General features: G+C 32.5%; 2 protein-coding genes across 2 annotated transcripts; both read right to left on the bottom strand.

Annotated features, from left to right (window-relative positions):
• Positions 1 to 21,075: 21,075 nt before the first annotated feature.
• On the bottom strand, positions 21,076 to 21,780 carry LOC123705554 (gastric triacylglycerol lipase-like). Its single transcript, XM_045654388.1, has one exon. The coding sequence runs from the start codon at positions 21,778 to 21,780 to the stop codon at positions 21,076 to 21,078; it is 705 nt and encodes a 234-aa protein (XP_045510344.1).
• A 2,800-nt stretch (positions 21,781 to 24,580) lies between these two features.
• LOC123705553 (lipase 3-like) lies at positions 24,581 to 25,855 on the bottom strand. Its single transcript, XM_045654387.1, has one exon. It carries the CDS (start codon positions 25,853 to 25,855, stop codon positions 24,581 to 24,583), a length of 1,275 nt encoding a protein of 424 aa, XP_045510343.1.
• Positions 25,856 to 27,465: the final 1,610 nt, after the last annotated feature.

Raw genomic sequence — 27,465 nt, 5'->3', positions numbered from 1 at the left:
CTGCGCTAGGAAAAATATTGCATGCATTTGTCACACTTACCTTCTCATATAGAACCTCCTTTATTACTCCTGGCACTATAATAAATCATATAAAACTAATCGCTGCTTGCCTCTGAATTTAATTAAACCGAGTACAAATTGAAAATTTTACAGTACGTTTAGCAAATATTTTACAATACAACTAGAACGATTATTTTTTACGTGCAACATTTACAATATTTTGTCTGATACTCGATTTTAGTGTGAATCCAAAAAAAAACGAAACAAAACTAAACCGCCGCGTCCGCATACGAATAAATTTTGATTTGATTGCGCATTGAAAAGTTACATTCACTGAATTCCAATTTTGTAAGCGATTGTTATTTCAGCGTGTATAAAAATATTAAGAATTTATTTAACAATTTCGTTTCGTGTTTGTGCGATACGCTATTTTTTTGTAAATAGCGAACAGCAAAAATTTAAACAATTTCATAAAATATAATTCGCAATAAATAATTTATATCGAAAAAAATACAGATTTAAAGGGCATTTAACTGAAATTTTTTGAGTCAGTAAATAAAAATTTTGCAGTGCAGTAAATAATATCATTAATTCCAAATTTTCCAATTTTCACCACAACAAAATAAATTCCATTTTTGGTTTAAAAAAATTAAAAGTATTCGATAAAGTTTTAAATAATATTACACAGTTAAATCAGCATTGCGCTCGCTTTCAACACTAAAAATATCTCAATAAAAACTTTAATTCTCACATAAAATAGAATACAACTCAAGAGGCAAGAGCAAGAGAAAAGTACAAACGTAAACACGTACCTTTAGTCACATGGCATCGCGAATCGGCACTGTCCCGTAGCTATCTGAAAAGTCCCACTAAACTAGACTTACCTTTAAACCGAGCCACTCTGCACAACAGCACGACACATACCGAATATTCACAAAGTCATTTTCACAAATCACAGCACTCAGTCCAAAAAAATTACGAGCACAGGTGACATTACTACGTCACTGGCTATAGCGCGGGTACTTTCAGTATTTTCAGTTCCACCTCTTCGGAGGGTGTCTAGCGAGGATATGAGGGCCAAGCGGACCCGCTCGCCCTTTTATAAGGCGATGGGGTGGAAACGCGCAGGCGTCCAACACCCTGTTGCTTCATAGGGACGTTCCGAAATTTGCATTCGATATCGATGTGAATAATTGATAATATTTTAATGCGGTGAAATTAATTGAAATTGAACAAACAAATACAATAATATCTAAAATCACATTGATTTTATAGGATATAATTAACATACTTTAATTATTTTTGAAATATGGCTTCACTAAAGTGTATCTCATGTCAAAAATTGTGTCAACACACTTTTTTATAACGATTAGTGTCTTATATCATGTTTTATTTCTAAGCATAATGTTAAGAAACCCTTATAATTAAATCTCCAGGTGAAATACTACAATTCGAAGAATATATTATTCCAAGTCGTTAAATGCATTTCGTTAAAATTATTAACATCATAAAACTGTAACAATTGTGCAAAAATAATACATTTGAGACCTTCAGTTTTTAACACCATACAATTTTGTTATTATACTACATAAGTACATACGTTATACAACTTTTAATCTTACAATATGAGTCGAGTGAAAAAACACAACATTTTCTCTAAAATAAGAAATTAAACGTGCAAATTATACATATTTTTATCGATAGATAATCTTGCACGTCACTAAATGACCTGTCCTCACACCCTTGCAACCTGTAACGCACCCGCCACCCCACCCCCGAACACCGACTTATCAAAAAACTTATGTTTAAGTTATACCACTACGAATTTAAGCACAGAAACGAAACACGAGTTAGGTATCATATGAAAAAGAATATATTCAATTAAAATATTATAAAAAACAAGTTACGGTATGACCATTTCTTCGATTTTTTTCGCGAAAAGTGATGGAAGTGGAGTTTGTGATGATGCGAACTTATAAAGATTCTATTACAGGAAACTACGATTAGTTTTATTTTATAGTTTAACCAATTGTTGAATTTTGTCCGATTCCGTCGGACAGGTAATTTTCTGCGTTGAAATACATTTTTGAAGATTTACCTACGTTTCGGCTGTTTATATTAATTCAAATGTATTTAAATGTCTGTAATAAATTAATACAAAGCTTACAATTAAATATAATCACAGAATATATACTGCAAATTATGTAAATTAAATTAATATATATATTATGCGTACATTTCAACTTCAAAACTTACAGACAGCGCTTAATAATAATAATATATTAAAGTTTGTAACAAGTTTTCTTTGGAATACTCACTGTGAATTATTTATTTAATTTTATTATTTTGAACCTTGATAAGTACGTTAACTTTAATGTTGCGCACAATTAAAAATTTTATTGCATTAAAATAATATTGAATATAATGGATATCTAAATGAAGTTCTATTTTTAGACGAATTTATATTCGTTTCTATTTTTAGACGAACATTATCTTAATATTTTGCCAAAAAAAACTATCCGCAAAAAATAAGTTTCGTTAAATAGTCGGCATTGAAAAGCATACAAAATAAGCACAAACTTCTCAAGTAACAATCTCGAAAAATATTTGACTGGCAATTTTAAAATACCTTCAAACAAAGTCTTAAATAAAAAGGAAAAACGATCACTTGTGAAAGTTTGTTCGAGACCAGGTAGAAATATAAAGTTATTATTTTACGGATTTTTCAACAGCGCCAATTCAGAAATGTAGGTTACAAAGTAGCATTTCTCATTAGTAACAGAGATTCAGCCCAATTAGCTACAAATCTGGCGTCTCCTAATTACTGTGAAGACAAAAGTCGAAACTACAGCTTGTATTATGTAACCTACATGCCTTAACGATAGATCCTTTCGGTCCCACTGCAGGGATCGAGCCTCCTTTGAGAGTTGAGGCCTAAATCCATCTTTTGCTGTCGCGTAATGCGTAATGACAAAATTGAAAAAGCATCCATTCAGCGTATAATATGCTAGGTAAATGTTTCTAAATAATTAATTCACCTCGACTTCTGTCAAGATTACGCAGTTTTTCATAAGTTCGACACAGTTTTACCAAGAAAAAGTGTTTTAGAAAGAGTAAGACAAATAAAAGGAAACTTCTAAAATTTGTACCATCCGTTCTTGTGTCAGTATACTAATCTGCTTTCATTCTTATAATATTAATTAGTAGGTTATTAGATCGTTATTTCGTTGCTGACGAAATATATAAATATTCTAAAGCGCTCTGATTTAAAAGCGGTTTGGTAAATTACAGTGTAGTTTAGTCGGTAGTTTACTATTGCAGTGAGAATCCGATATTACCCAGGGGTTGAGAGCCTTGGGTATGCGCAAAGGCATTCCCCACTTAGATAAAAGACTAAATAATATTTGAGTTTAGATCCACTAATAAACTTAAAAATTAATTTTAGTTATTATCTGATAAACACCTGCGGTATTCTCATGTAAATTGATCAGAAAAAAATAACACTGCCCCGAAAACTTTTGCCAGACATTTTGACGTGTAAAGTTTTAATTTGACAGAGGAATTGACCGCTGAAAATAGTGTACCATGACTTTAGTCTGCGTTCTTGAATATTTTTCGCTGACGTTGAATTTCAATTTTATGCTACCTTATCAAAATAATAAATCGTATTTTTTTGCTAAATATCAAAATAATTACCATGAAATGCTAAGACATTCTACCGTTTGATTAATTTATATAGTTACTAGTGGTCCGCCCTGGCTTTGCCCGTGGTATATTTCGCAATAAAAGGTAGCCTATGTCCTTTCTCGGGTATCAAAATATCTCCATACCAAATTTCATGCAAATTGGTTCAGTAGTTTAGGCGTGATTGAGTAATAGACAGACAGACAGAGTTACTTTCGCATTTATAATATTAGTATGGATTTAGTGAAAGTAATCAGATGCCTTTATTCAGAAATATTATATTTTGATATCTGTAAGTGGGCTGATATTGATGGTTAATTAACTCATTTATTAAAGGAAAATTAATATTATTGATATTTATTTCCGTCATTTATTTGAGACACGCAGTAGTTCAATCGAAGTTACCGAGAAATAGTGCTATGTGGGTATTTATTTTTAATTTGATCACGGTTTCATTACATCTAGTATACATACTTTAGAACTTCCTTTTTTAGGGTTCCGCACAGAAAGGGTAAATAATATTACTACAGAATACATAATAGTAGTTAAACGCTACAGAACGGACACTCTCCGCCACCCGCCAAAATTAAACACTTACCTCACCCCGCACGATCATGCTATAAATTGTGATGGTTTTTCTACAAGGACGATACGCAGCGAAGATTGACAACATTAATCAAATTGACTAAAAGTAATTTTATTATTTTGGATTTGTGATTACCGATTTCGTAGAAAATGGTTAGATATTGTGCTGTTTACGGATGTATTTCATCAGAAAAGCGCGAATTTTTTTTACGCTAGTCACAAATGTGCCAACCATAAAGCCTTAACACACATATTTGCAGTCTCTACAGTGTGACTGTCAAAACGATAATTTTGTATGGAGTGTCCGGGGTGTGCTATTACTGAGACTTCACTGTCTGTCCATCTGACACCAAGCTGTATATCATGAACCGATATAGTGGAACATTTGAAAATTTCAGAGAATATTATGTATTGCTGTTTCCGCTATATTAAATGATTAGAATAAAATAATATTTATTTAAGTGCGCCTAAAACTAACTAGAAAAATAAAACTTTTTTGCTTGATACTGATAACAGATAACGTAAACGCCTTAAATATTCACAGAATTTTAGTTTATTCACTTAAGAAATATATAGGTAAATGAAATAGAGTAAATATTTAAGATATAAAAAAGCCTGTTTTTAGAAAGTGTTTGATCGTTATTGATAAAAGCGGCATCTATTGGCAATGAACCCAAAATATAATTACGGAACCCTCAATCATAACTGACTCGCACTTAACTTAAGCAATTTACCGATTTTTATGGTTTCCTATTGATTAAATAGCGACGTTTAAATATTATCTATCTAATTTTAACTGAAATTGGACGACGGTGTATCGGCGTAGTAATCAATTTTTTATGTAAATACTTATAATATAATTAATCAAATCAGTAAATAAAAAAATAGTAACATTCAATCTCAATTTCTATACATAACTGTAATATACATTGTATACTATTAGGCAAAATAAATATTATATGAGTGTCAGTAAATATAAAGCGTAGAGCGGCAACATATTTCGCAGTAAAGAGTACAAAATTTTAGTGAAATCCCCAGTCATATTAAAATACACGTTCATCTACATTTCCATACACAAATTACATGCTATTGAGAGAAACTTAATTACTTTTCCACTGCAAAAGATACTCTCTATCGTGAAATTTCATAAATAAATTGCATCCTTCAATGTTACTGTGTTTACTGATATATAAAGGGATCTAATAATCTCATCAAAGCTTTCCTGTGATACCGACATCCGTGGGCGAGATCAAGGTTTTACATTTATTTATTGGAATTGTTATATGGAATATCTGCTGTAAGGCACAAACACAAGCTTTAAATAACTTTACTTTATAATTTAATTTTATTTAAATAATATCAAAGGTAATTAAAATTACATTTATACCATCACAAGTTTTTCAAATACTTAAATAGTGCAATTATTGTAACCTACTAATGTAGGCATCGTGTTTATTTCTGCGTATGATTCAGTTAGCAGTTGGCACATAGACGCATAGACGTCAAACACTGAGCAATCGGTATAAAGTCTACCTATGACCTAAGGGTTTGTATATTTGATCCTGTTTACGAATATCGAACAAGGCCTATAGTCAAGTATATATATAGATCACGAATCGAAATGCAGTCAAGTATTTCATCTATAATTGTGGCGGATACAAATGGCCCTATTGAATAAAATTGGCTCCGACAAATTGGCCTACGTTCCGCCTACAAGTTAGTTGGATCATCATCATTAGTCGTTTACTTGTGTAAAGAAAGAAGGCGTTTTACATCCATTAGCATTATTGAACAAACAAACGAACGTATGTACACAAGCATGCACAACATTTACAATTGGTGCTAATAATTGTAAACATTTCTTTGACAAATGTAACAGAGTGCTTGCGTCATGGACGTCTTAAAGTATTCAAGTGTCACAGCCTATAATTGGTTTTACATACAGACGTAATTTACTAGGAATGTACGTTTACAAAGGACAAGAGATTACAGTTTGATGAGCAAATCTCGGAGTAGCTACTTATCTTGTCTATTTAAAGAAGAGAACTAATATAAACAATAATGGAAGAAATAATTGGTTATCGGTTTCCTTGATATACCTAATCCCAATACTTAGGTATTTATTTATGCAATTCTAGTTTCCATATTCATAGACATTGATGCGATAAGGCATAGCAAATTGAGGCGCTTATGGTTAGTTGCCTATACACTAATGGTTCGATGCGTCGTCATGCTCCGCTGGTAAGAAACCTGATATGTGCTAAGATTGTTCATGGATGATGTGACTGATATTTCACCTGATTGCCTCCGAAATAAGAGACCAGGTTAAGGAGCCTTGCGGTCTAATTCTGACAACTATACAAACACAAGTAGACGATGACGCAATAAAAAGAATGTTTAGGGCTACAATTATAAAGACCAAGTGAATCAACATTTTGATAGTTCTTAAAGAAGAAATTTGTGTAAAATATACTCGTATATTAGAGCGTGGATACAATTTTTCCCGTTGGTCTTATTGAGATAAAATAGAACACTCCGTTTTACTATTTTATTTCAATTCAAGTGACATCAAGCATTACGCTGCGTGGTACTTGTATTGCTTATATGACACGACGTACCGTATAGCTAGCTAGCTTACTGTGTACGGTAAAATCTTGACTTTAACTTGGAAAGATTATATTTTTAATAATTTATTTCATATACAAATTCAGTATAGGATTTGTGTAATATATTTATTATATTATAACGAGGTGCTCATTAAGTTTTATGTTCCTATCATTTTAAGGCTTTTTCGAGTCGGGTTGAGATTTTTTACGAAAATGGTACTGACATATAAAGGTGCATATTTATAATCACTGTCAATTTTTATATGAGAAACTTTATGATAATAAAATAATACTACTTTGCATGTAGTTTTAATAAACGTTTAAGCTAGATATTATCGAATAAAGCATAAACGTTTCTCTTCACGGTTGGCTCGGTAACAAAAAAGATTGATAATCTTAAGAAAGGCTCGTAGAAAATATCTCCAGAGAACACCTGTTGACTCCCATCTTTTTAAAAATACAGCACGTTGTCAACTTTTATAATATTTAAACTCGCATGTGAGCACATAAACTTATAGAAACTAGCCTTGATTTGTGTTATATTTCCCTTTTGATATGAAAACGAAATATTTGTACAAGGGTTAGCATCTACGGAGTTATTAATTCTTAATACATAATTGATCTCAGAGCTTACAGACGTCTTCAATTTCAATATTATTGAACATGTTGGAACAGTTGGTTTTATTACTACTTAGCTACGCGCTGATACCATGCGGAATGTATTGAATTATTATCCTAACAATTATTTTTCTTATTTATAATGAATACTAGAGGAGTTAAAGGTAATTTTAGTAGGTAACAAAGCATAGACACACTAGAATGATGACACCCAAAACTTAAGTTTTGCATTAGTTAAATTATGTTTTAGATTATGGGGATGTACAATAATATTACAATATTTTATCTTTACGTACGTTATATCACTCAAACTTCTAAGGAAATACCTAAACATTATAAGAGAGTTATTTAAATTGTTACACAGAAGACCAATCAATCGCTGCCAGTACTTCAAAACCGGTCGAATAATTAAGTTTATATCTAATTGGATTAAAGAAGTTGAAAGAAGATACCTAATCGTGGCTGAGATAGCAACTGGAAAAATGTTTTTAAAATAAGATAAAATCTCATAAATGATTCGTCCGTTATTGGATTTACGTCCTCGTTGGCTTAGGCCGTCTAGACACCATTTTTAAGATCTGTACCTACTATGAATTTTTCAAACGCTGTGTTAAGATATGTGTTATCTGCCAGATGTGAACAAAACATACAGAAGTATAGAGGAATACTCGAGGTTAGACTAGACGATTATCGCGTATTAAGAATTCACAAACCACACTTATGTATTGTCTATAGTTTCGTATATATAATATAATCGTGACAGGGACCAGTATCTCAACAAAGTAATGATATAAAAAAAAATATTTTTCTATGACCTAAGTCTCCCCAATTTTTCTTACTCGACCTTAACCTTACTACACGAAGTGTGCATAAGTGTGCAACTGTGCATATAACAGATTGATTCAGTAGGTCACTAAGTCTAGTATTTGTAAGTGCTCGCTTTACAAACCTCCATATTATGGAGTCAAGAAAAAATTAATCCGTACTTTGAAGCAATTATTTTTAAATAATTATAATCACATGAAAAATGTAATTCTTTAATTTAGTGATTAGGCAATAAAAATTTCCAACTTCACATTTTTAAATACTTACAATATTTCTATAATATCTTGAAATAAATTCTGATTATTATTTACAGTACAAATAATAAATGCTATAATAGCAAAAGCTCACAAAACAAAGACGTTGAGACTTGATCCGCAACAGATTACCGTATCATAATAATTATGGAACAAAAATGTTACCTTCTATTAACTAAAAGGTAACATTTTTCTTTTTGCAAAACAGACCAAGAAAAAGTATTTATAATTCAACCCACGGTGAGAAATCTATTTTGATTCGATTTCCTGGCGCGACCAGATAACAACGTTAACGTAATAAAATATCGGATTTAAATCTTAAGCATTCAATGAAATTTTCTGGGATTAAAATAGTTTAATATTTATACGCTGAATAAATGTATTAGTTCATGGAGTTACGCAACGGTTGATATCGTTTTTACCGACTTCAAAAAAGGATGTTTAGCGCATAGTCTTTTAGGGCCACTGAATCGGTAATTAATAAGGAGCGTACCTGCACTCCAGTGCAAGTGTAACAAACAACCTACGTAGGTGGTTAGGCTGGTTGCAGAGCTTGACCGACCATCAGTGCGTACGTCAGTCGCGCTTGTCACATGTATGGAAATTCATAAAACCGTTCATAGCTAGACCGACCATACGCACGCGTATTGTCATGCGCATTAGTGTCATAGTCATACAATTGTTGATGCGTATCGTCAGGACCGACGGTACGCACTGACGGTCGGTCAAGCTCTGCAATCAGCCTTAGAGCAGTATTATTTCCAGCGTGAGAAAGTGGTGTTATTCAATGCTAAATAATTCTTATTTCTTCGTTTCGTAAAAATATTTCGTTCTTTAGAAATGTAATAAAATTCGCGTTGGCTCTGCTTATTATATTGATTGATTTTTCAACAGCAATTGGGTATATTGATTCAGTAATCTAAAAATAATCCCGAATACATACTTATATTGTATTGTAGAGTAAATCATAACCCTGAATTATAAAATAAAATATATTTCCTGACTTTTAATTATTCAATCATATTTTCATCTCAGTTCAAGAGGTAAATTTCATATTTTTATCGTACAATCAAAGGAACATTAAACCTTACACGTCCCAGGTTAGCATTAAGCATGATGAATAATATCTACGAAGGCTTACTGTTTGGTTTCCATTTACTCGATTCAGGCGGCTTCTAAACAAAACAAAACAGTAGGTACGTACTATGCAAACGCGATACGAAGTTATATTTTGTGCGGATGCTTTTAATGAAATATATAAGTTTACAATTTGTTCACTGCCGTCTGCCATTTATTCGCGATTTTATGAAGATTCTTCCTTGATCATATTTCAGAACAGTTAACGGTTGTTACAATTCAAATTGAAACCCATTTTACCATAAGCATTTTACTTATTATGAATAGGTAAGTAACTAAAGGTAACCTTTTGTGTTTTTTTTTTTTTTGATGAGAAATGTAGCTGGTTGCCTAATAAACATAGGTATTCAAACGAGACAATTTTTTGTGAAAGTAGGGACTACATTTACGATTTTGCATTGAGTACAGACATTGAGATATCGATATTTTAGAAGATTGTCAAATTGTGGTAACGGATGACTATAAATTTTAACTGTTTATTTATTATTCTTTTTGCATTAAAAATACATAATATAACAAAGACAAGAAACAGCAAAGGGCGGCCTTATCGCTAGGCAGCGATCTCTACCAGGCAACCCAAATAAATATTTAGTGTAGGTAGCAGATTTATACTCTTACTTAAAACAAATCATCACACATAAGTGTCTATATCATAAAAAAATTGTGTTTGATTAAAAAATCTATATTAAAAAATTATATGTTTTCAAATAAAATGAATCTATATGGTATTGTTTTATGTTTTCATATGAATTGTGACTGTTAATGCACTAAAGCTTTAAGCTCTTTACCTGATATCCCTTCGTCAGAAATATGGTTTACATTTGTGCAACATAATAACCTTTTGTGCTGTTCCGGTTAGAAATCTAAAATCAGTTATCAGCTCTGATAAAAGATATTTAGAATATGAAGGAATAAGGGAAGGTACATATGAGCCACGTCTCCACCTTTACCATTTATGAAGTCTTGGAACTACTATTACCAACTTTTCTTTTAAGAATGTATTATTTTCACATCGATAAAAATATGGGGTTTTATTTGCAGTTGCAGAAAGCATTAAACATTAAACATGCTGTGTAATATAATAAATAACTCTAATAATATAATATTTATCAAGACACCCTTAAGTACTTTTATAAAAGCTAAGTTACAACTACGGTGATTAATAAACGTCGTCATAGTAAATTAAAATGAAATCCAACACTGAATACATTAGATTTTTCGTTCGGAAAGTAAACTATCGTTTAACTGTTTTCTTATAGATTGTCATGCGAAAGGAACACATTCTTTTCCGAATTCCTTTCAAGATAAGTTCAGATCATCTCTGCACGATTTCACACTGATTACACCCTACAAAATGAATTCCTCTGAAGAAAGGGAAACACAAGTCATTTGTACGCCCCTTGACTTTTACACCTCCAGTTTTTATGTAAGGATTAAAAAGTAACTTTTATTTCTTCGTGTATAAAATTGTAATGACATAAATTCGTGCCAGCTACAGCTTATTGAGTTTATCTGGAGTTTAAAGATTTATTTGATATTGTTGATTACATCAATTGTATTTTGTAAATAATTATTATGAGACCATTGTTAAAATTATTTTTTTTTAAGAAAGTAAAGACCCAAACCCACAGGCGTAATAACAGCGATGAATGTACCTACGGTTCATCATCATCATCAGCCCATATACGTTCCCACTGCTGGGACACGGGCCTCCTATGAGGGTACAGGCCATAATCCACCGCGCTGGCCAAGTGCGTGTTGGCGGATGACACATGTCGTCGAACTTTTTAATTCTTCGACATGTCGGTTTCCTCACGATGTTTTCCTTCACCGTTCGAGCAGTGGTGATGTTACAACATGCGCAGATAAATTGAAAAATCAATTTAATTCCTGCGCGCTCGCCTGGTCTCGAACCCCGGACTTATCGATTCGAAGTCCGAGGTCTCACCACTGAGCCACCACTGCTCCACGGTTAGTCCACCTACGGTTAGTCACAGATAATATATTGTTAGCCCTCAAGAATATTTGCTATGCTATTAGGAAGCGTAAGAATCATGAACAGGCTATGAGAAGAAGCCAATTACATTCATTTACATTACCTCTGACCTAATTGCGAATAGCGCTTAGAACTCTATGTATTTACACCTATAAAATATATAAATATTTAATGTACATTAAAATGGGCTAACAGCAATGTCTGTTATGTGTCCGACCACAAGTAATTAAGGTTAAACGCGACGAAACCTGTTCCATTACCGTCTCTCATTACTAAGTTTCCAAATTTAGGATAACTCAGTAATTTGACGAATTACTAGCTTGTTTACGCCGCAGTACAAATACCTACCTAATAGCCAATATCTGAAAATCAAAAATCAAGATAAACGCCTTAATTCTTATTGGTGATTATTATTAGTAAGTTAGTTGTGTCTTTTGAAATTATTATCTATACATATAATAAAATCGTAGGAAAGTCAAAACTGTACATTGAATATTTTTTTAAAAGAATACATAATCCATGATCTATAATCGATATAGAAGCCAAAAACATAGTTTTTAGAATTTTTGTCTGTTTGTCTGTTTGTCGGTTTGTCTGTTTGTCTGTTTGTCTGTATATTTGTCCGAGCTAATCTCGAAAAGTACCGCATAGATTGACTTCAAATTTTGCATGAATATTACTAACAGGTCGGGTGAGGCTTTTATATACACATTATCATGCTATCACCTCCGGGGGAGGAGCTGTGAACCTTTATTTTTCTAACGTATTCCGTGTATTACACAGCGTACAATCTAAAGACTCATGTTTAAATGTTGTTTTTGGGTAAGCCACGCTATTATCTAGCTTTACACTATAAAAACTACGTCATTTACGTAATTTTGGCAGAGAAACAGTTTAATGAATCTTAGTAGTATAAAGACAAATTTGAAACAGCGCCATCTATGAGACTTCATTAAAATCAAATCAATTTACATGTTTAACGCTTCTTGCAAATTTATAATTAAAAATTAAATAATATGATGTTGGTGGGGTTTTTAATTGTACTTATTTATTTAACTTTTTAACCCATGTTTTCCCAGAGTCCACTTCAGGTGCTTATATTTTATGTGAATATACTAAATAAAATTTTACAAGTGAGGGTAGATGTTTATTATTTGATGTCAAACAAGACACTATTAACAGTTAATTGTGACATTTTAAAAAATCCTTCTTGCGTTCCCACAAAAGGTAAGTTGTAGCTTTTATATTTATTCTTTATTAATTAATTATATAGTTAGACTCATGTTTTTAATTAGAATTGAAGTTACGACAAAATAAGAAAATGATGAAATTTTATTTTTATGTATAACTTTTACAAGACTATATTACACGCCCAAAGAAGGTCACTTTAGTTCTTGATAAAATTTTATTTGTTAGTAGATTTTTAATAAAATTAGGTAAAGTAATCTTTTCATTTTTTTTATTTACAGATTCAATGTTCATAAAAATTAACGATTTGCATGAGGATGTAGTAGAAATAAGTATCCTGGCGCGTGGTCAATTGTTGACTAAAGTTAATTTCCAACGTATGGTACAATCATTGGAAGAATCTTGGGTAATTTTAGAGGATATTTTTCGGGAATGAGAAAAGGGGCAGCCAACCACGTATCAGCGTGCGTGCGTGAGAATCTACCTACGTTTTAGTACCAAAAAAAAATGTTATTTTGAAACATAAATATTGCATTAACAACTACTGTACAAGTATGATTTTTAATCGTGCTTTACTGTCATCTATTATCGTTATGGCTATCGCGGTACAGATCGTACTGGGATCAGAGTACATATTATTTATCAATTGGTGTGGTAATATACGTACCACACCAAGTAAAATATTTACAATCATACCAAATGGATTAACACGGTATGTACATAAGGCGGTCTTATCGCTTACTAGCGATCTCTTCCAGACTGCCCAAGGTAAGAGAAAGAAAAGAAAGAAAGAAAAGAAAAAACATTTATTTCAAGGACATAATCAAACAAAGTCTTAAAAACATGATAAACAAAACAATAAAAAAGTAAAATAATAAAGAGAAAAAATAAAAAATAAAACGAAATTTGCACGGTAGGATGTCCTCGAAAAAGGGTGACCAACTCAGCTAAATACTGTACGACAGAAATGCACGCACAGCGCTGGTTTTCAGTGGCCCCTAAATGTTGTCGCAATAATCAGAGTGACCTCCGTTACAGTAATAAAATATTAAAATACATATAAATAATAAATATGAACAATTAAAATAATACGTCTATGTGCAGAGATAAACAAAAATTAATAGAATAAATATAATATAAGTAGTAATAAATATACAAAAGAAAGTATAATTAACAAATATAGAAAGAGAAGAATTAGAGAGATAAAGAATTATACTCATGATCCAGGAATTTTCAACCGAAAAAGAAGTTTTTCTGTAATTGGTAGTAATTGTTTCATTTATTTATTTTAAATACCTAATTTTACTTTTATATTTGCCCATTTGCATTACATTCAGCTTCCATAAAACTTATAAAAATTTTATGTTTATTTCTGTCTAATACTCTTTTTTAGATATAAATAACAAAAACAACTTTTATTAAAATTTAGTACCTTGGGAAGATATTATCTATGTGTTAATAGAACAATACATAAAGGAAATTATGTTACGATTTTATACACAGAACAGTTGTGATTTTATACAATGAAAATATGTAAAAAAATATTAGCAGGTGTAATTATTAAATTGATCCCGAACCCAAAACTGTAGTTAATTTTTTCGTCATTTAGTGTTTAATTCATGTCAATTGGTTCATTAATAAAAAAAATTATTATCATTTAAATAATCACGGCGAACATTTGCTAAGGCATTCATGTACAAGGTTTAATCGTTCAGTGTGCACAGGCGATTTTTTTTTTTGTAAGTATTACAATAACAAAAAACTTTAAACTGATATCGAAAGTAGTTACTAACCTAATAATGGCCATAATAATTTTTTTTAAATAAATCGAGAAATATCAAAAAAAATATCTTTAAACCCTCCCATACATTAAGTACATAATATTATGAAATATGAATAATGAATATCCCATATACATTTAATATGAAAGATTTTAGCTTTCTTTTTCTTTTTTTGGTTGTCTGCTTTAATTACTTCGCAAATTTGAAGTGGCATTTTCCACGCTTTTTCCGGACATTTTCACGCATTTTCCGGATATTTTCCGGGCATTTTCCGGGCAATTCCTCACGCATTTTCCGGGGATTTTCCAGGCATTTTCCACGCCTTTTCCGGACCATTTCACGCATTTTCCGGATATTTTCCAGATATTTTCCAGGCATTTCCCAGGCATTTTCCTGACATTTCCCTGACATTTTCCGGAGATTATCCAGGCATTTTCCACGCTTTTCCGGACATTTTCACGCGTTTTCCGGATATTTTCTGGGAATTTTCTGGGTAATTCCCAGGAAATTTCCGGGGATTTTCCAGGCATTTTCCACGCTTTTTCCGGATATTTTCCAGATATTTCCCAGGCATTTCCCAAGCATTTTCCGGACATTCCCTGACATTTTTCCGGGGATTTCCAGGCATTTTCCACGCTTTTTCCGGACATTTTCACGCATTTTCCGGATATTTTCTAGATATTTTCCAGGCATTTTCCAGGCATTTTCTGAACATTTCCTTGACATTTTCCGGAGATTTTCCAGGCATTTCCCACGCTTTTTCCAGACATTTTCACGCATTTTCCGGGGATTTTCCAGGCATTTTCCAGACATTTTCCTGACATTTTCCGGGAATTTTCCAGGCATTTTCCACGCCTTTTCCGGATATTCCACGCATTTTTTGAATATTTTCCGGGCATTTTCTGGGCATCTCTCAGGCATTTTCCGGGGATTTCCAGGCATTTTCCACGCTTTTTCCGGATATTTTCCAGACATTTCCCTGGCATTTTCCGGAGATTTTTCAGGCATTTTCCACGCTTTTCCCGAACATTTTCACGCATTTTCCGGATATTTTCCGGGTATTTCCCGGACATTTTCACACATTTTCCGGGGGATTTTCCAGATATTTTACAGGAATTTTCCGGATATCCCCGGAAAATGCCCCGGATTTCCGGAAAGTACGTAAGTTTTTTAGCTTAGATTAGTAATAAATTCTATTAACTATTCTATGAATTGTTTATGGTAGTACGTGTTTACTAAATAATTGTATGTAAAGTAGTAACTACTATGCAGTCGCTATTCCACGCGGACGAAGTCGCGGGCACAGCTAGTTAGTACTAAACGAGTGGAAAGATTTTTTAATTTTATATGGATAAACTCACTAAGTGCTTAACAGATTCTGGGAATTCTAATAATAGTAGGTAGGTAGAAAGTTCTCTTAGTTTTAAGTAGATCCTACACGGTGGAGCGTGGTAGCGGAGGATTACCTGGAATATAGAGATTTATTCGATAATTCTGGTTTTGTATAATATAATGAATTTTATAAATTACCGTGAAATACTTGGATTGCACATCAACTAGACCATAAATTATATCAAAATTTCTAATTTAAGTTCAATAATTAGTAGAACAAAATATAGCACTGCTGGAAAATAATCTAATAATAAGAAAGTACATATTATAAAGTGAAACAACAATATTATTATATATTCTGAATAACTGCATTAAAAACAACCGACTTCAAACTTGGACTTGCAACATTTACAAATACAGACAAAAATGCTCATAAAATAAAAACTACTGGCCCATCCGAATAAAATTTTTATGAGACCAATTCGACACCATCCCGCATCGAACAAAAAAGAATCACGTAAATCGGTTCAGAAACCTCGGAGTAATCGGTGTACCTATATACATAAAAAAAACTTCCTCCTCCTTTTTTTGAAGTCGGTTAACAAGAAACATCGTAGAGAAAGTCGTCCAACATTTCAACGTCACTCTGGATTCATCGGTCAAAGCACTATGTTCTGTGTGCCACAACTCATATAAAAATACACTTGTATGAAGTGTACTTCAATTGAAATAAATTGAATAAGAGATGCATGCAACACGTGCGCCCCTCAGTCATAGCGAGGGTACAAATAATGGAGAACAGAGCCAACGGACATCACACGACTAGGGTGTAGCAATTTTTCACATACTTGCACACGGAAATCTCGACCCTAACGCCTAATCACGACTGACGTTAATCCTTAAACATATTTGCATTTGGATTTTAAAGCTCATACACTGTATCATGAACGTAAACATTATTGATTTAGGTGGCTGAATAACACTTGATGTAATCTTTATTCGCAGCGGTAATGTAGTCATATTGTGTAAAGTTGATCAAAATTTATGATAAAAAATAAATTATTTTTATTGCGTGCTAAATTTAATTTCCTTAATAGCAATGTTGATGGATATTAATAACGTAATGGGACAGAAAAAATTTCTCTGTTGCATGTAATATTTAGATAATAATATAATTCTTAGAAAAGAATACGTGATAATTTTATATTAGGGTGGTGTTAATTGTGTGAAAGTATGCGTGTGTTTACGAGCCATTACGTATAATAACTAATAAGATAAAAACAACATTTCTTTGTAATATAAGTACCTAGAGCGATTTTCAGGTACAAATAGATGTAGATGGAATCCGTTTCAAATTATTTTGCAAAAGGTATATTTAAAAAAAATGATTTGTATTGTTATATATAAAATTCTCGTGTCACAGTTTTCGTTGCCATACTCCTCCGAAACGGCTAAACCGATTCTCATGAAATTTTCTGTGCATATCGGGTAAGTCTGAGAATTGGCCAACATCTTTTTTTCATATGTAGGTACCACGGGGGAAGCCGGACCGCTATTTGGTTTATATAATTTCGACTTTTATAAACAAATCTAAATAGTATAATACGATAAACTAGGTAACACAATATTGTTCGTTGTTCCTTAAAAAATTATAATGACGTTTCCAAAAACCAAATTAGGCTAGTTTAAAATATTAATTGATAATTGACATGCCATTTTAAAATAATTATCTCCGCTATATTGTGGCGTCTCTGGTTTGTGGGTTTCTTTGATATCTCGTGGGTGGTTGAATAACATATTATGTAGTATAATAATATAGCTTAATTGTAATTCGTAATTTGTCGTTAAAATGTTAACATTAATTAACAATTATGTTTTCAATTAATATTAAAACAGAAGTAAAACTAATTTTGTGACTTTTGTTAAAGTATACCTTTGTTAATGAAAAAAAAAAATATTTTATTATATATAATAAATACATCTGTCGAATTATCATCAACGAAAATATAATGTTCATTCAATGTTTTCGAAGAAAATTATAACTGCAAGATCAATTCCATCTTCAATTTAAAAACACCTGATGTTATAAAAACAAGGATATTAAACAGACAATCACAAGAATTAAATGCGAGTCCAGTCTGCGAATTACTCGTATGCACCAAAATCACCCAACTCAATTCATTACGAGTCAATGCTTACAGGTAACCCGTAGCATGTCCGCGCTCCCTCTTGTAAAACAAAAATATCAATACGCAGTACCATCTAGCTATCTCCCATGTGTGCAATTCAAACATATTTTTGTTTATAAAACTCACCCTTACCGATATTGTTCAATCATTGGACTCCCCCACAGTCGTAATTGCAATATTTAATGCTTTAGTCCGCAATAAAAACACCGTATGCAGCTGTGTTGCATTATCCACGCTTGTTACATGCCGAACAATTTATTATTTATTCATATTCATTTATTTTATTTTCAACAATAACATTACAGAGTTGGAGTTATGCTGCGATCGTCCGGAATTGTTAATTAACTGATGTAATCCCGCCTACTCTTGTCAATAAATAGATATACGTCTTTACCTTGTACTTTACCCGCTATAAAGTTTAGTATTTGGTTGAAAGGTGGAGCGGACTATGATAAAGCACGGACTGATTATCAATGCACGGGGGAGATCAAGTTTAAAATTGTAGCGTAAAACTAAAGTTATCTATCAATGCTATAACATTTAAGATAGCTGAGCTGATAAGGTAATATCGACCTTTTTACCAAACTTCGAACTAAAAATCTATATTGCATAATAAATAATTAAAGTTTTTATTTTAAATAAAATATTTGTACTGTTTGTGTCTAGTGTTATACACATTTCTTTAATAGGGTAAATAATAATAAAATTGAAAACTACACATTTTTGTTTATGTCGAAAAGTATTTCCCGGGTGTTAGTGTTAATTATCTCCAGCAAATTACAGCCATAAAAATAACTGCACACAAATATGTTTTAATGTTCCGCTAGAAGTACACGTAAAAAATGCACCGGGCAAAGCCTTTCGCTGTATCGACCGGTCCAGTAAGGAATGTTCTACACTACGTTATTATTTGATGCGGTAATATACAGCTATGAAGGCCTGCAGGGGAAGCAGAGGGGACGTCAAAGGAAGCAATATATTGAATTTGGATGGCGGGAGCGAGAGCGTAAACGCTTTGCCAGATAAATGTTCGCGTTAAGATACACTATTATCCGTAACAAATTCGCAATTACGTTTTTCTGGACGTTTGTTATTTTTTGTCAGTTCAGGATTCATTAGGGGTTACTGTTTATTAATAGTCTGTCTGATTTGGTCGTGTAAAACGGCCCGTACCATACTACATATTTAAATAATCAGTATTTTCATTTAGTAGTAGCTGTGTGGTAATAGTGTCTTAAAGGTCCTCAAATCTTTCTGCTACTCTTTCTCTACAGGACAATATATCGTAATATTTTTCTAATTTTCCAAATATTATGCGCTTTTCTTGAATAGGTAATAAGTATCTATTCTGTAGGTACAACAGTAGGGAATACTTGTTATAAGCAAGTGGGATTGATTGGCGAAGAACCGCACACATTAAGAACAATGGAAGTGTAGTCAGTGATGTATTAACTAATAGTTCTAACTTAACTTAGGAAACTGGTTTATTTATGGATCTCTTTATACTTACACTCAATTATTTACCTTTGTTATAATTCAATTTCTTTTTATTTCTAACAAGTTGACCGTGTTTTGTGTATCGCAGAAAGTGCTGATATAAAAATTGTTATAGAACAAATTTGTATCTGTTTTTCATGCCTCTCGTCTTCCGAAAAGAAATATTTTTCTCGTAATTGGATTTATCATTGTCGATTTACACTTACAAAAAGTTTGTTGGCAATAAAACATAATAAACTTTATACAAAAACAGTAAAGCCTCTGTGAACTTAAGTTTAAAAAAAAAGTAATAAATCCGCCCTACGTTCAGGCGTTTATCAATAACATTGAACACCTGATCTAAGTCACTTTCTAAGTAATGGCAGTCTTTAAGGGGCCAACTATTTCTTTAGATTGAATGGGGAAGAAAAATAACGCCCTAAACGGTACCTACGCAATTCTATGTGGACCCAAATTTTTCTTTATCGATGGGAGCTTTTTAGGCAGGGGGGTTTTAATGCCTTACGTTTGTTTGAAGTTTTAACATTGCGATAAAGGAATTACATAGCACCATATTATAGAGAAATACACCATTTCTTTAGCATTATAAACAAAGAAATATATTATGTTGCCAATTATAAAAAATGACCCAAAATAAAGTTACTATTCAAGCAAGAAACGGAACAAGATCTAGAGTAGCTATTAGTTAAATTCAATAAGAGAAGCAATTGCAATTAATTATCTTTCCTTGCCTTTCCTGCAATATCACTGTTCTAAATTCCTCGAATGAACGAAGTGTCTATTTTTAAGCTTATTTATTATGAAGGTATTTCAACGAGAAAATGTCACCTTCATAGAAAAATGGCGGATGAAATTCTATATTTATCGTGGACATTTTTTAAACTGACTTGTTTGATAAGTTTTCATTTAAACGTTGGAGGAGGTGACGCTCCCGGTGACATGTCGCGCTAACGCCCGTCGCATGAAATGGCCACACGGGAAATCAACATCGTATGTCCAACACACAAAAGGCAACGCTCCTACACGATATGAAGTTATGAGCCAAACTATTCATACTAAGCGTTCAGCGTTTATGCTGGAGTAATGCGTTTGATTGTCTAATCTTGAGCATGGTAGCGGTTCGATAGTTTGAATTTCTGTGAACGCAAGACAATATGTATTGCTTTACATAAATATTGTGATAGGAATCGGTTAAATACAAAATATTCTCAACTATACTTACCTATCACAAAAGAGCTGTTTACGTTAGTACTTGAATAAATAATAATAAACAAGGAATGACGCATGACACTTTAAACTCTTTCTATTAACTCTCATAATACTATCAACTAGCTTATCATTAACTTATATTTTAATCGCATCAAATTAAATAAAATTGTCATGTTAGTCTAAAAATTGATTTATTTTATCAAAAACTAGTTGAGCTGCATACGCATCGAAAAGAAAATGTATGTGGGAGAACTCTTTCTTTGTTATAATTGTATGATCAATAACATTAGATAATTTACTGAGTAGTAGAGACACATCATCTGGTGCCGACAGGAAGTCTTCTGATGAAGAGACGACCACAATCGAAGTGGTGACATCCTTCAAATTGTACCCAGGTGGACGCTGCTGCCCATATTTCCTTAAATTTTCTGCGCTTCCAAAATCAAATTTTCTGAAATGCCCGCTTTTCATCATTTGAAAATAGTGAATAAGAAATTTCTCTGATCCTCCCGAAGATGTAGCATCTAAAATAGTTGAAGTAAAATCTTCTTTCATTACGTGCTTTCCACCGTACCGCAAACATGTGAACATGTTACTGTTATTATTACAAAATATCCTCATTACTTGCTCATAAGCTGGACCTTTTGGGACAAATTCTCTATTTCTGGCTTTGCTCAGTACAGCGGAATTTTTCTTACCGTCCAAATAATGCACATACTTCAAAGATCCTTGTGCATTCGACACAAATGCAAGTGGTGCTAAAAGGACACATAATTTTAACATATGATTGTAACGTGGTGCTGAAGCAAGTAAAACTAGCAATTCTGCACCACCTGAAGAGTGCCCAACTGCTACTATCTCAGAGTTTTTTTCACTCATATTAAATATATAATCAATGATAGCGGATAAATCGTACACTCCTATTTCATGCAGAGAATAATCCCAAAATTCAGAAGAATTAACAGATTTTGTTGCGTGGCTTTTGGAAAATATATTTCCTCGTGAATTAGCTAGCCATACTTCACAGCCAGCCTTTAAAATTATATACGGTAAAGATTTATCTGGGCCAACAAGGAACCAATCTGCTGAACTACCAAACAATCCGTGTAGCAATAAAACACTCATTTTTCTTCTCTTGCCCAAATACGTAACAAATGGTTTTATTTTATGAACTGTTAACATATACCCATCTAAAGACAGAACTGTATGAGTTTCAACATGATAACCATGGTAAAGGATAAGAGTTGATAAAGTCATTCCCACATTTGGAATATTGTTTGAAAATCTTCTCGTTTTACGGCATTCCACTTTTTTATCTCTAAATGCTACATCAATAAAATGATAGAATTCCTTTTTTATTTTGCGTCGTCTTGCTTCCAATTGGCTTATAGATATGTTGAAAAATTTTACAATACTTTTAACAAGTTGATTGAATGAATCGCGGACTTCATTGCGTACTTTGGGCAATTCCTTTAGTTGTTCATAATTATTAGTATCATCAATATTAAAATCGACTTTGTTTGATTTTGTTACGTTAACATGAAATATTACAATCAGAATAATCACTTTGTTCTTCATTGTCTGATTCTAGTTAATTACTAGAATTGTCACTAAGAACTACAATAGAAGACCTGTTACAGTTAATATAAATAGTTTCAAGCTATATTAAATATTTATGTTGTACTATGTAAACTTCAATGTACTCCTTCACTATAATGGTCTCAATATTAAAAAAATCAAACAATTTATGGGTTAGTGGTTAATCAATTATGTCAATAAAATATTATACGAAATAAATATAGCTGGATTGTCTATATCGTGATTATTAAAAATAGGAGAAGGAACGAAAATTGCCTCAGAAAATTTCTAAATCAATTAATTTCAGAAAACAGTTATTTCTATGTGATAATTAGAATTCAATGATACAGAACCACTTATCTTGCAACTGACTGTTCTGTTCAAATACCATTTAAGTTTAACTTGCGTAGGTATTTATCGTGAACTTGTAGGCAGTGGCTTCCTTTACACTTTCCTGTTTCCGTTCGTCTTTATTCGCACATATTTATTTTATTTCCAACAGCAGAGCTTCTATTATTGTATTATTAGATATAATTTAATGTGCTTATCTGTTGTTATACAGATTATATAGATCTAATCTTGTTATTTATGTAGTTTTAGATTATTATATTATATCCATTTTTTGGTTATTGTGTCAAAGTATAAGAATTTTTGTGTCCCTCGCACGAGTGTTATTTTGTAATAGAATGGAAGAGTCGACATCACGCTGCAGTTGCACGATGGATCTCGTATTACCGAGCTTCAAACTTGGATTATGCGTTAGATTATCATTTACTTCATTTTACAAAATCTCTTTTAATTTATGGCAATAAGTACTAAATTGCATTTATGATACCGAACCGTTATAATTAATTAATGACAATATTTTAAGGCCCTTGTACTGTATATTGCATAATTCGTCTACATAAGTAATTGCTATGAAAAGTAAGTATGAAAGAGAAAACATCGCTAACAGAATATTTAATTACAAAATGTAGGTACATTCAACTTGTTAAAAAGTGAAGAGGGGATTTTTTACACATTTGCATTAAAATACGTACCTGTTTCTATGCGCCGGCAAATAAAAAAGTTTTCGGCTAAACAATGTGGCTTGGTTAATGTGCCCAGACGAGAATAAAGACGAATTTGTTTTCCAAATTAGTTCTGTTTTTATTTGTTGATTTTTCTAAGCCTGTCTGGGCCTGTTCTGACAGCGCCTTGCTTTTATTAATTAGCAAAAAATAAACATCCTTAGAGGTAATATTGATTAGATGTGGACGCAGGATGTGTTTCCATTTTATTATCAAGTAACATTACGTAACTCAGGCCCCGGAATCACAGACACAATAGAAAATCTATTGTGTCTTGGACCGATCGGGCCGCTTGGGGCTCAATGGGTTAGGTGCGTGTTTCTTTTTTCTTGACAAACTTAAATATTTTCATTTATTCAAAATACTACTGATTAGACTTGAAGGAATAAGTCGCAATTACAATAAAAATACATAACCAGTGAGATAAATATAAAAATAACTTTGTCCTAAGACCAGTAGTGGTGGCGGCACTTCACATTTATAATCGAATAAAGTAGTCCATTTTCCCAGATGCCATTAAAAATTTGCAAAAAGCTTCCGTTTCCTATTTCTGTATTTGCTAACAATAGACGTTAATTAATTTGTTAAAGTTCAATAGAATCAGATAATGTTGAGAACATGTCAACTCTGAGATCGGATCGGAAACTCCCCGAGTTTTAGTACAAAATTAGCTAGAGCTCGGGCTGAAACATACGCATCTAAAAGTTTTCTCATCTGACGAGATTACTAATAAAAATGAGGACGTTTCCTTCATTTATAGTAACTGACATCTCAATTAAACTTCGGTGGTTATGCATAATAAGATAGTTTGATACACATTGAATACTATATAGTACGGTAACTATTATAATATTTATAATATAATATTCTAAAAAAAAAAGCTGTTAGTCAAATTTGAATGATGCATTATGCGGACGTATAGCGAAATTATTAAACCTTGCATTATCTCGTTAACTTATAAGAATATATAAAATTTTATACATTGAAGGTAAATAAAATATGACGTGCATTTAGATAACTTTATTGTACAATTATACTTCATTTGTTTTGAATTGATCTAAGCCATGTGATAAGAAATCAAGCACTTTATCATATACTACACTAGCATCTGTACCCCAAACAAAATCACCATGATGCAACTTCTTGTCACGTATGATATAATGATCAATAGCTCGAGGTATACTAAAGAAAAGTCTCAAAACATCAGGTCCAGTGGACAGCCAATCGTCACTAGAAGATATCAACGCAATTGGAACAGTCACTTTATTCAATGGATATTCATGTTCTTCGTCACCGAATTTGTGAAATTTTCCGCTTTTTATTAACTGTGCATAATGTAATATGGTCCTCGTTGAACCCCCAGCTGGAACGTGGTAAAGTAACCTTGCAATAAAATCAGTATCCCAAATATCTCCTTCGGGTAATCCTCCAGAAAAAAATAAAAACGGATTTTCGCAATACATCAGAGCGCCTTTACAAAACTTGGTTGCAATCCAATGAGGCACTTTTCTGTTGGCCATAAACTCTCCTTGACCTATTAGTTTGATTAATTGTTCAGGAGGATAATTACCCATACACTTGAGCATTCGCAAGGGCCCATCCACGTTTGTTAAATATGCAAGAGGTGCTAAAAATATAGCCATTTTAATATATCTGTTATATTCTGGCAATGTGGATAAAAAAACTAAAAATGTTGTTGCACCCATAGAATGGCCAATATAGTTCATAGGTTGAGTTGAATTTTTTACGCTGTTAATGTAATCAACAACAGCTGGCAAATCATATACACCCATTTCATGCCATGAAAATTTCCAGAAATCAAAATCCTCTACTTTTCTTGATATATGCCCACGTGAGTAATAATTACCTCTTGCATTAGTCATCCAGACGTCGTAACCAACATTTGAAAGAATGTATGGTAGTGAGTTATCTGGTCCTGATAAAATCCAATCTGCTGAACTACCGAGAAAACCATGATGAAGCAGGACTGTTTCTTGTATACAATCGCCGCTCGTATAATTTTTGTAACACGAACTAATCAGTCTATGTAGAGTAAGAAGATAGCCATCTTTGGTAAGAACAATATGAGATTCTACACGTTTTCCATGTAAGGTTGCGAGCTGCGGTGTAGACATTAAAGCAGTAGGTTCCGATCTTAAATATTCAGGAGATTCTATTTCACTTTCAGCCGCTGCTTCTTCCACAAAATCACTAAACGCCTTCTTGGTTCTTGGCCTTACTCCGTATTTATCCATATAATCGAGTTCTCTATCAACATATTCACCCGGAAAAAGGAAGTCTCGCATTTTAATTTTAAAGACTTTGAAAGCATTTCTTACGAATTGTGCAAATTCGTTAATTTTATCAGAAAAAGTATCCAAGACTGTAGCAGAACTAACACAAAAACTCTGATAAATAATTAAAATCGTAAAGAGACTTGACAACCTCATTATAAAATCGAAATGTTCTCTCTAGCAAGCCTCAAGCCACACTAGTCTTCAATTGTTTTAATTAATGGATCAATATTATGATAACTTTATAGGTACATTTTGTATAATATTGAAGAACAATAGACTGCGCGTAATGTAGGATAGTGACATTATTTACTATTATTCTATTACTGAAGTCAGTGTGTAAAAACAAACGACCGGCAAGATTACACAATACTACAATAATTATTATCTACACTATAATATTATAAAGAGGAAAACTTTGTTTGTTTGTTTGATTGTAATGAATAGGCTCATAAACTACTGGACCGATTTTAAAAATTCGAAAGCTACATTATCCACGAGTAATATAGGCTAGGTTTTATCTCGGAAATCCCACGGGAACGGGAACTATGCGGGTTTTTCTTTTAAAACGCGGGCGAAGCCGCAGGCGGAAAGCTAGTATTCAATAAACACAAGTAAAATTCCAGCAAGTAATTCCCAAGCTTACGTTTATTTCCACATATATTAATACTTACAATCACGAAAATCCCTGATTCCAAGAACAATTTAACATTCTCTCTACGAGCTTTCTTCTAAAATATAAACGTATACATAAATTTGACAGCGGCTGAAATAAACAAAAACAAAAGATGTTATCTACCTTTTTCGTAAACATTTCAGGTGTTCACAATTACGAAATATAAAATATCTGTACATCACAGCGTGAAAGTTTCCGCCTCTCCGCAGTTCAGCAAAGTTTCTTTCTTAACGACGTAAACAATTTAAATCTAATGCAATATGCAGACCAAGGTGACTACCCATTTCCTATCTCACGCTTCCTACCTGCGTTCTCATTAAAAATGTATAGAGGAAGCGAAGGAAAAACCTTTTCGAAGTGCTAATTATATCTAACGATTATTGTTTTATTTCGTTACTAGTGTAACGTGTGAAGTTAGTGCGGGACCGTCTGGCTGTTTAATTACGCTAGTTTCTTATTAGCACGTTATATCTGTTATTATTACTGCAATGTCCATACAAAAATGGTTAACTTTGCTTTATTAGTATTTCCAGAAAGCGGAAGAATTCATTGTGTCTTTGTAAATCACATTTTTAACACAATAAACTAACCAGGAACTTCATTCAATATTTACGGGAATTACTTCTGCGCTGTAGAAGTAATTGCACAGTAAAAGGCTGGGGATCTTAATATAAAGTCCTTTATGAAAATAAAATTTTAATTTTATTCTGAACCTCAAAACAATAAAGCAGGGGAACTCTTATAAGATCACTTCATAGAGCGTAGTAAAAGCCCTGTCTGCCTTTCCATTCTATGCCGGTATTCTTTTCGCAGAATCATCTAGTAATTAACTTCAATTATTCTCTCGTAATTTTTTTCATTATATTTTTTATCATAATATTCTGTCACCGTAAGCTTTAAACTCTTATCAGATTCTAGACTTTATTACCTTTTACAAAATTATAGT

The sequence above is a fragment of the Colias croceus genome, chromosome Z, assembly GCF_905220415.1.
Source record: "Colias croceus chromosome Z, ilColCroc2.1".
Lineage (NCBI taxonomy): Eukaryota > Metazoa > Arthropoda > Insecta > Lepidoptera > Pieridae > Colias > Colias croceus.
This window is presented reverse-complemented; position numbering and strand designations above follow the sequence as displayed.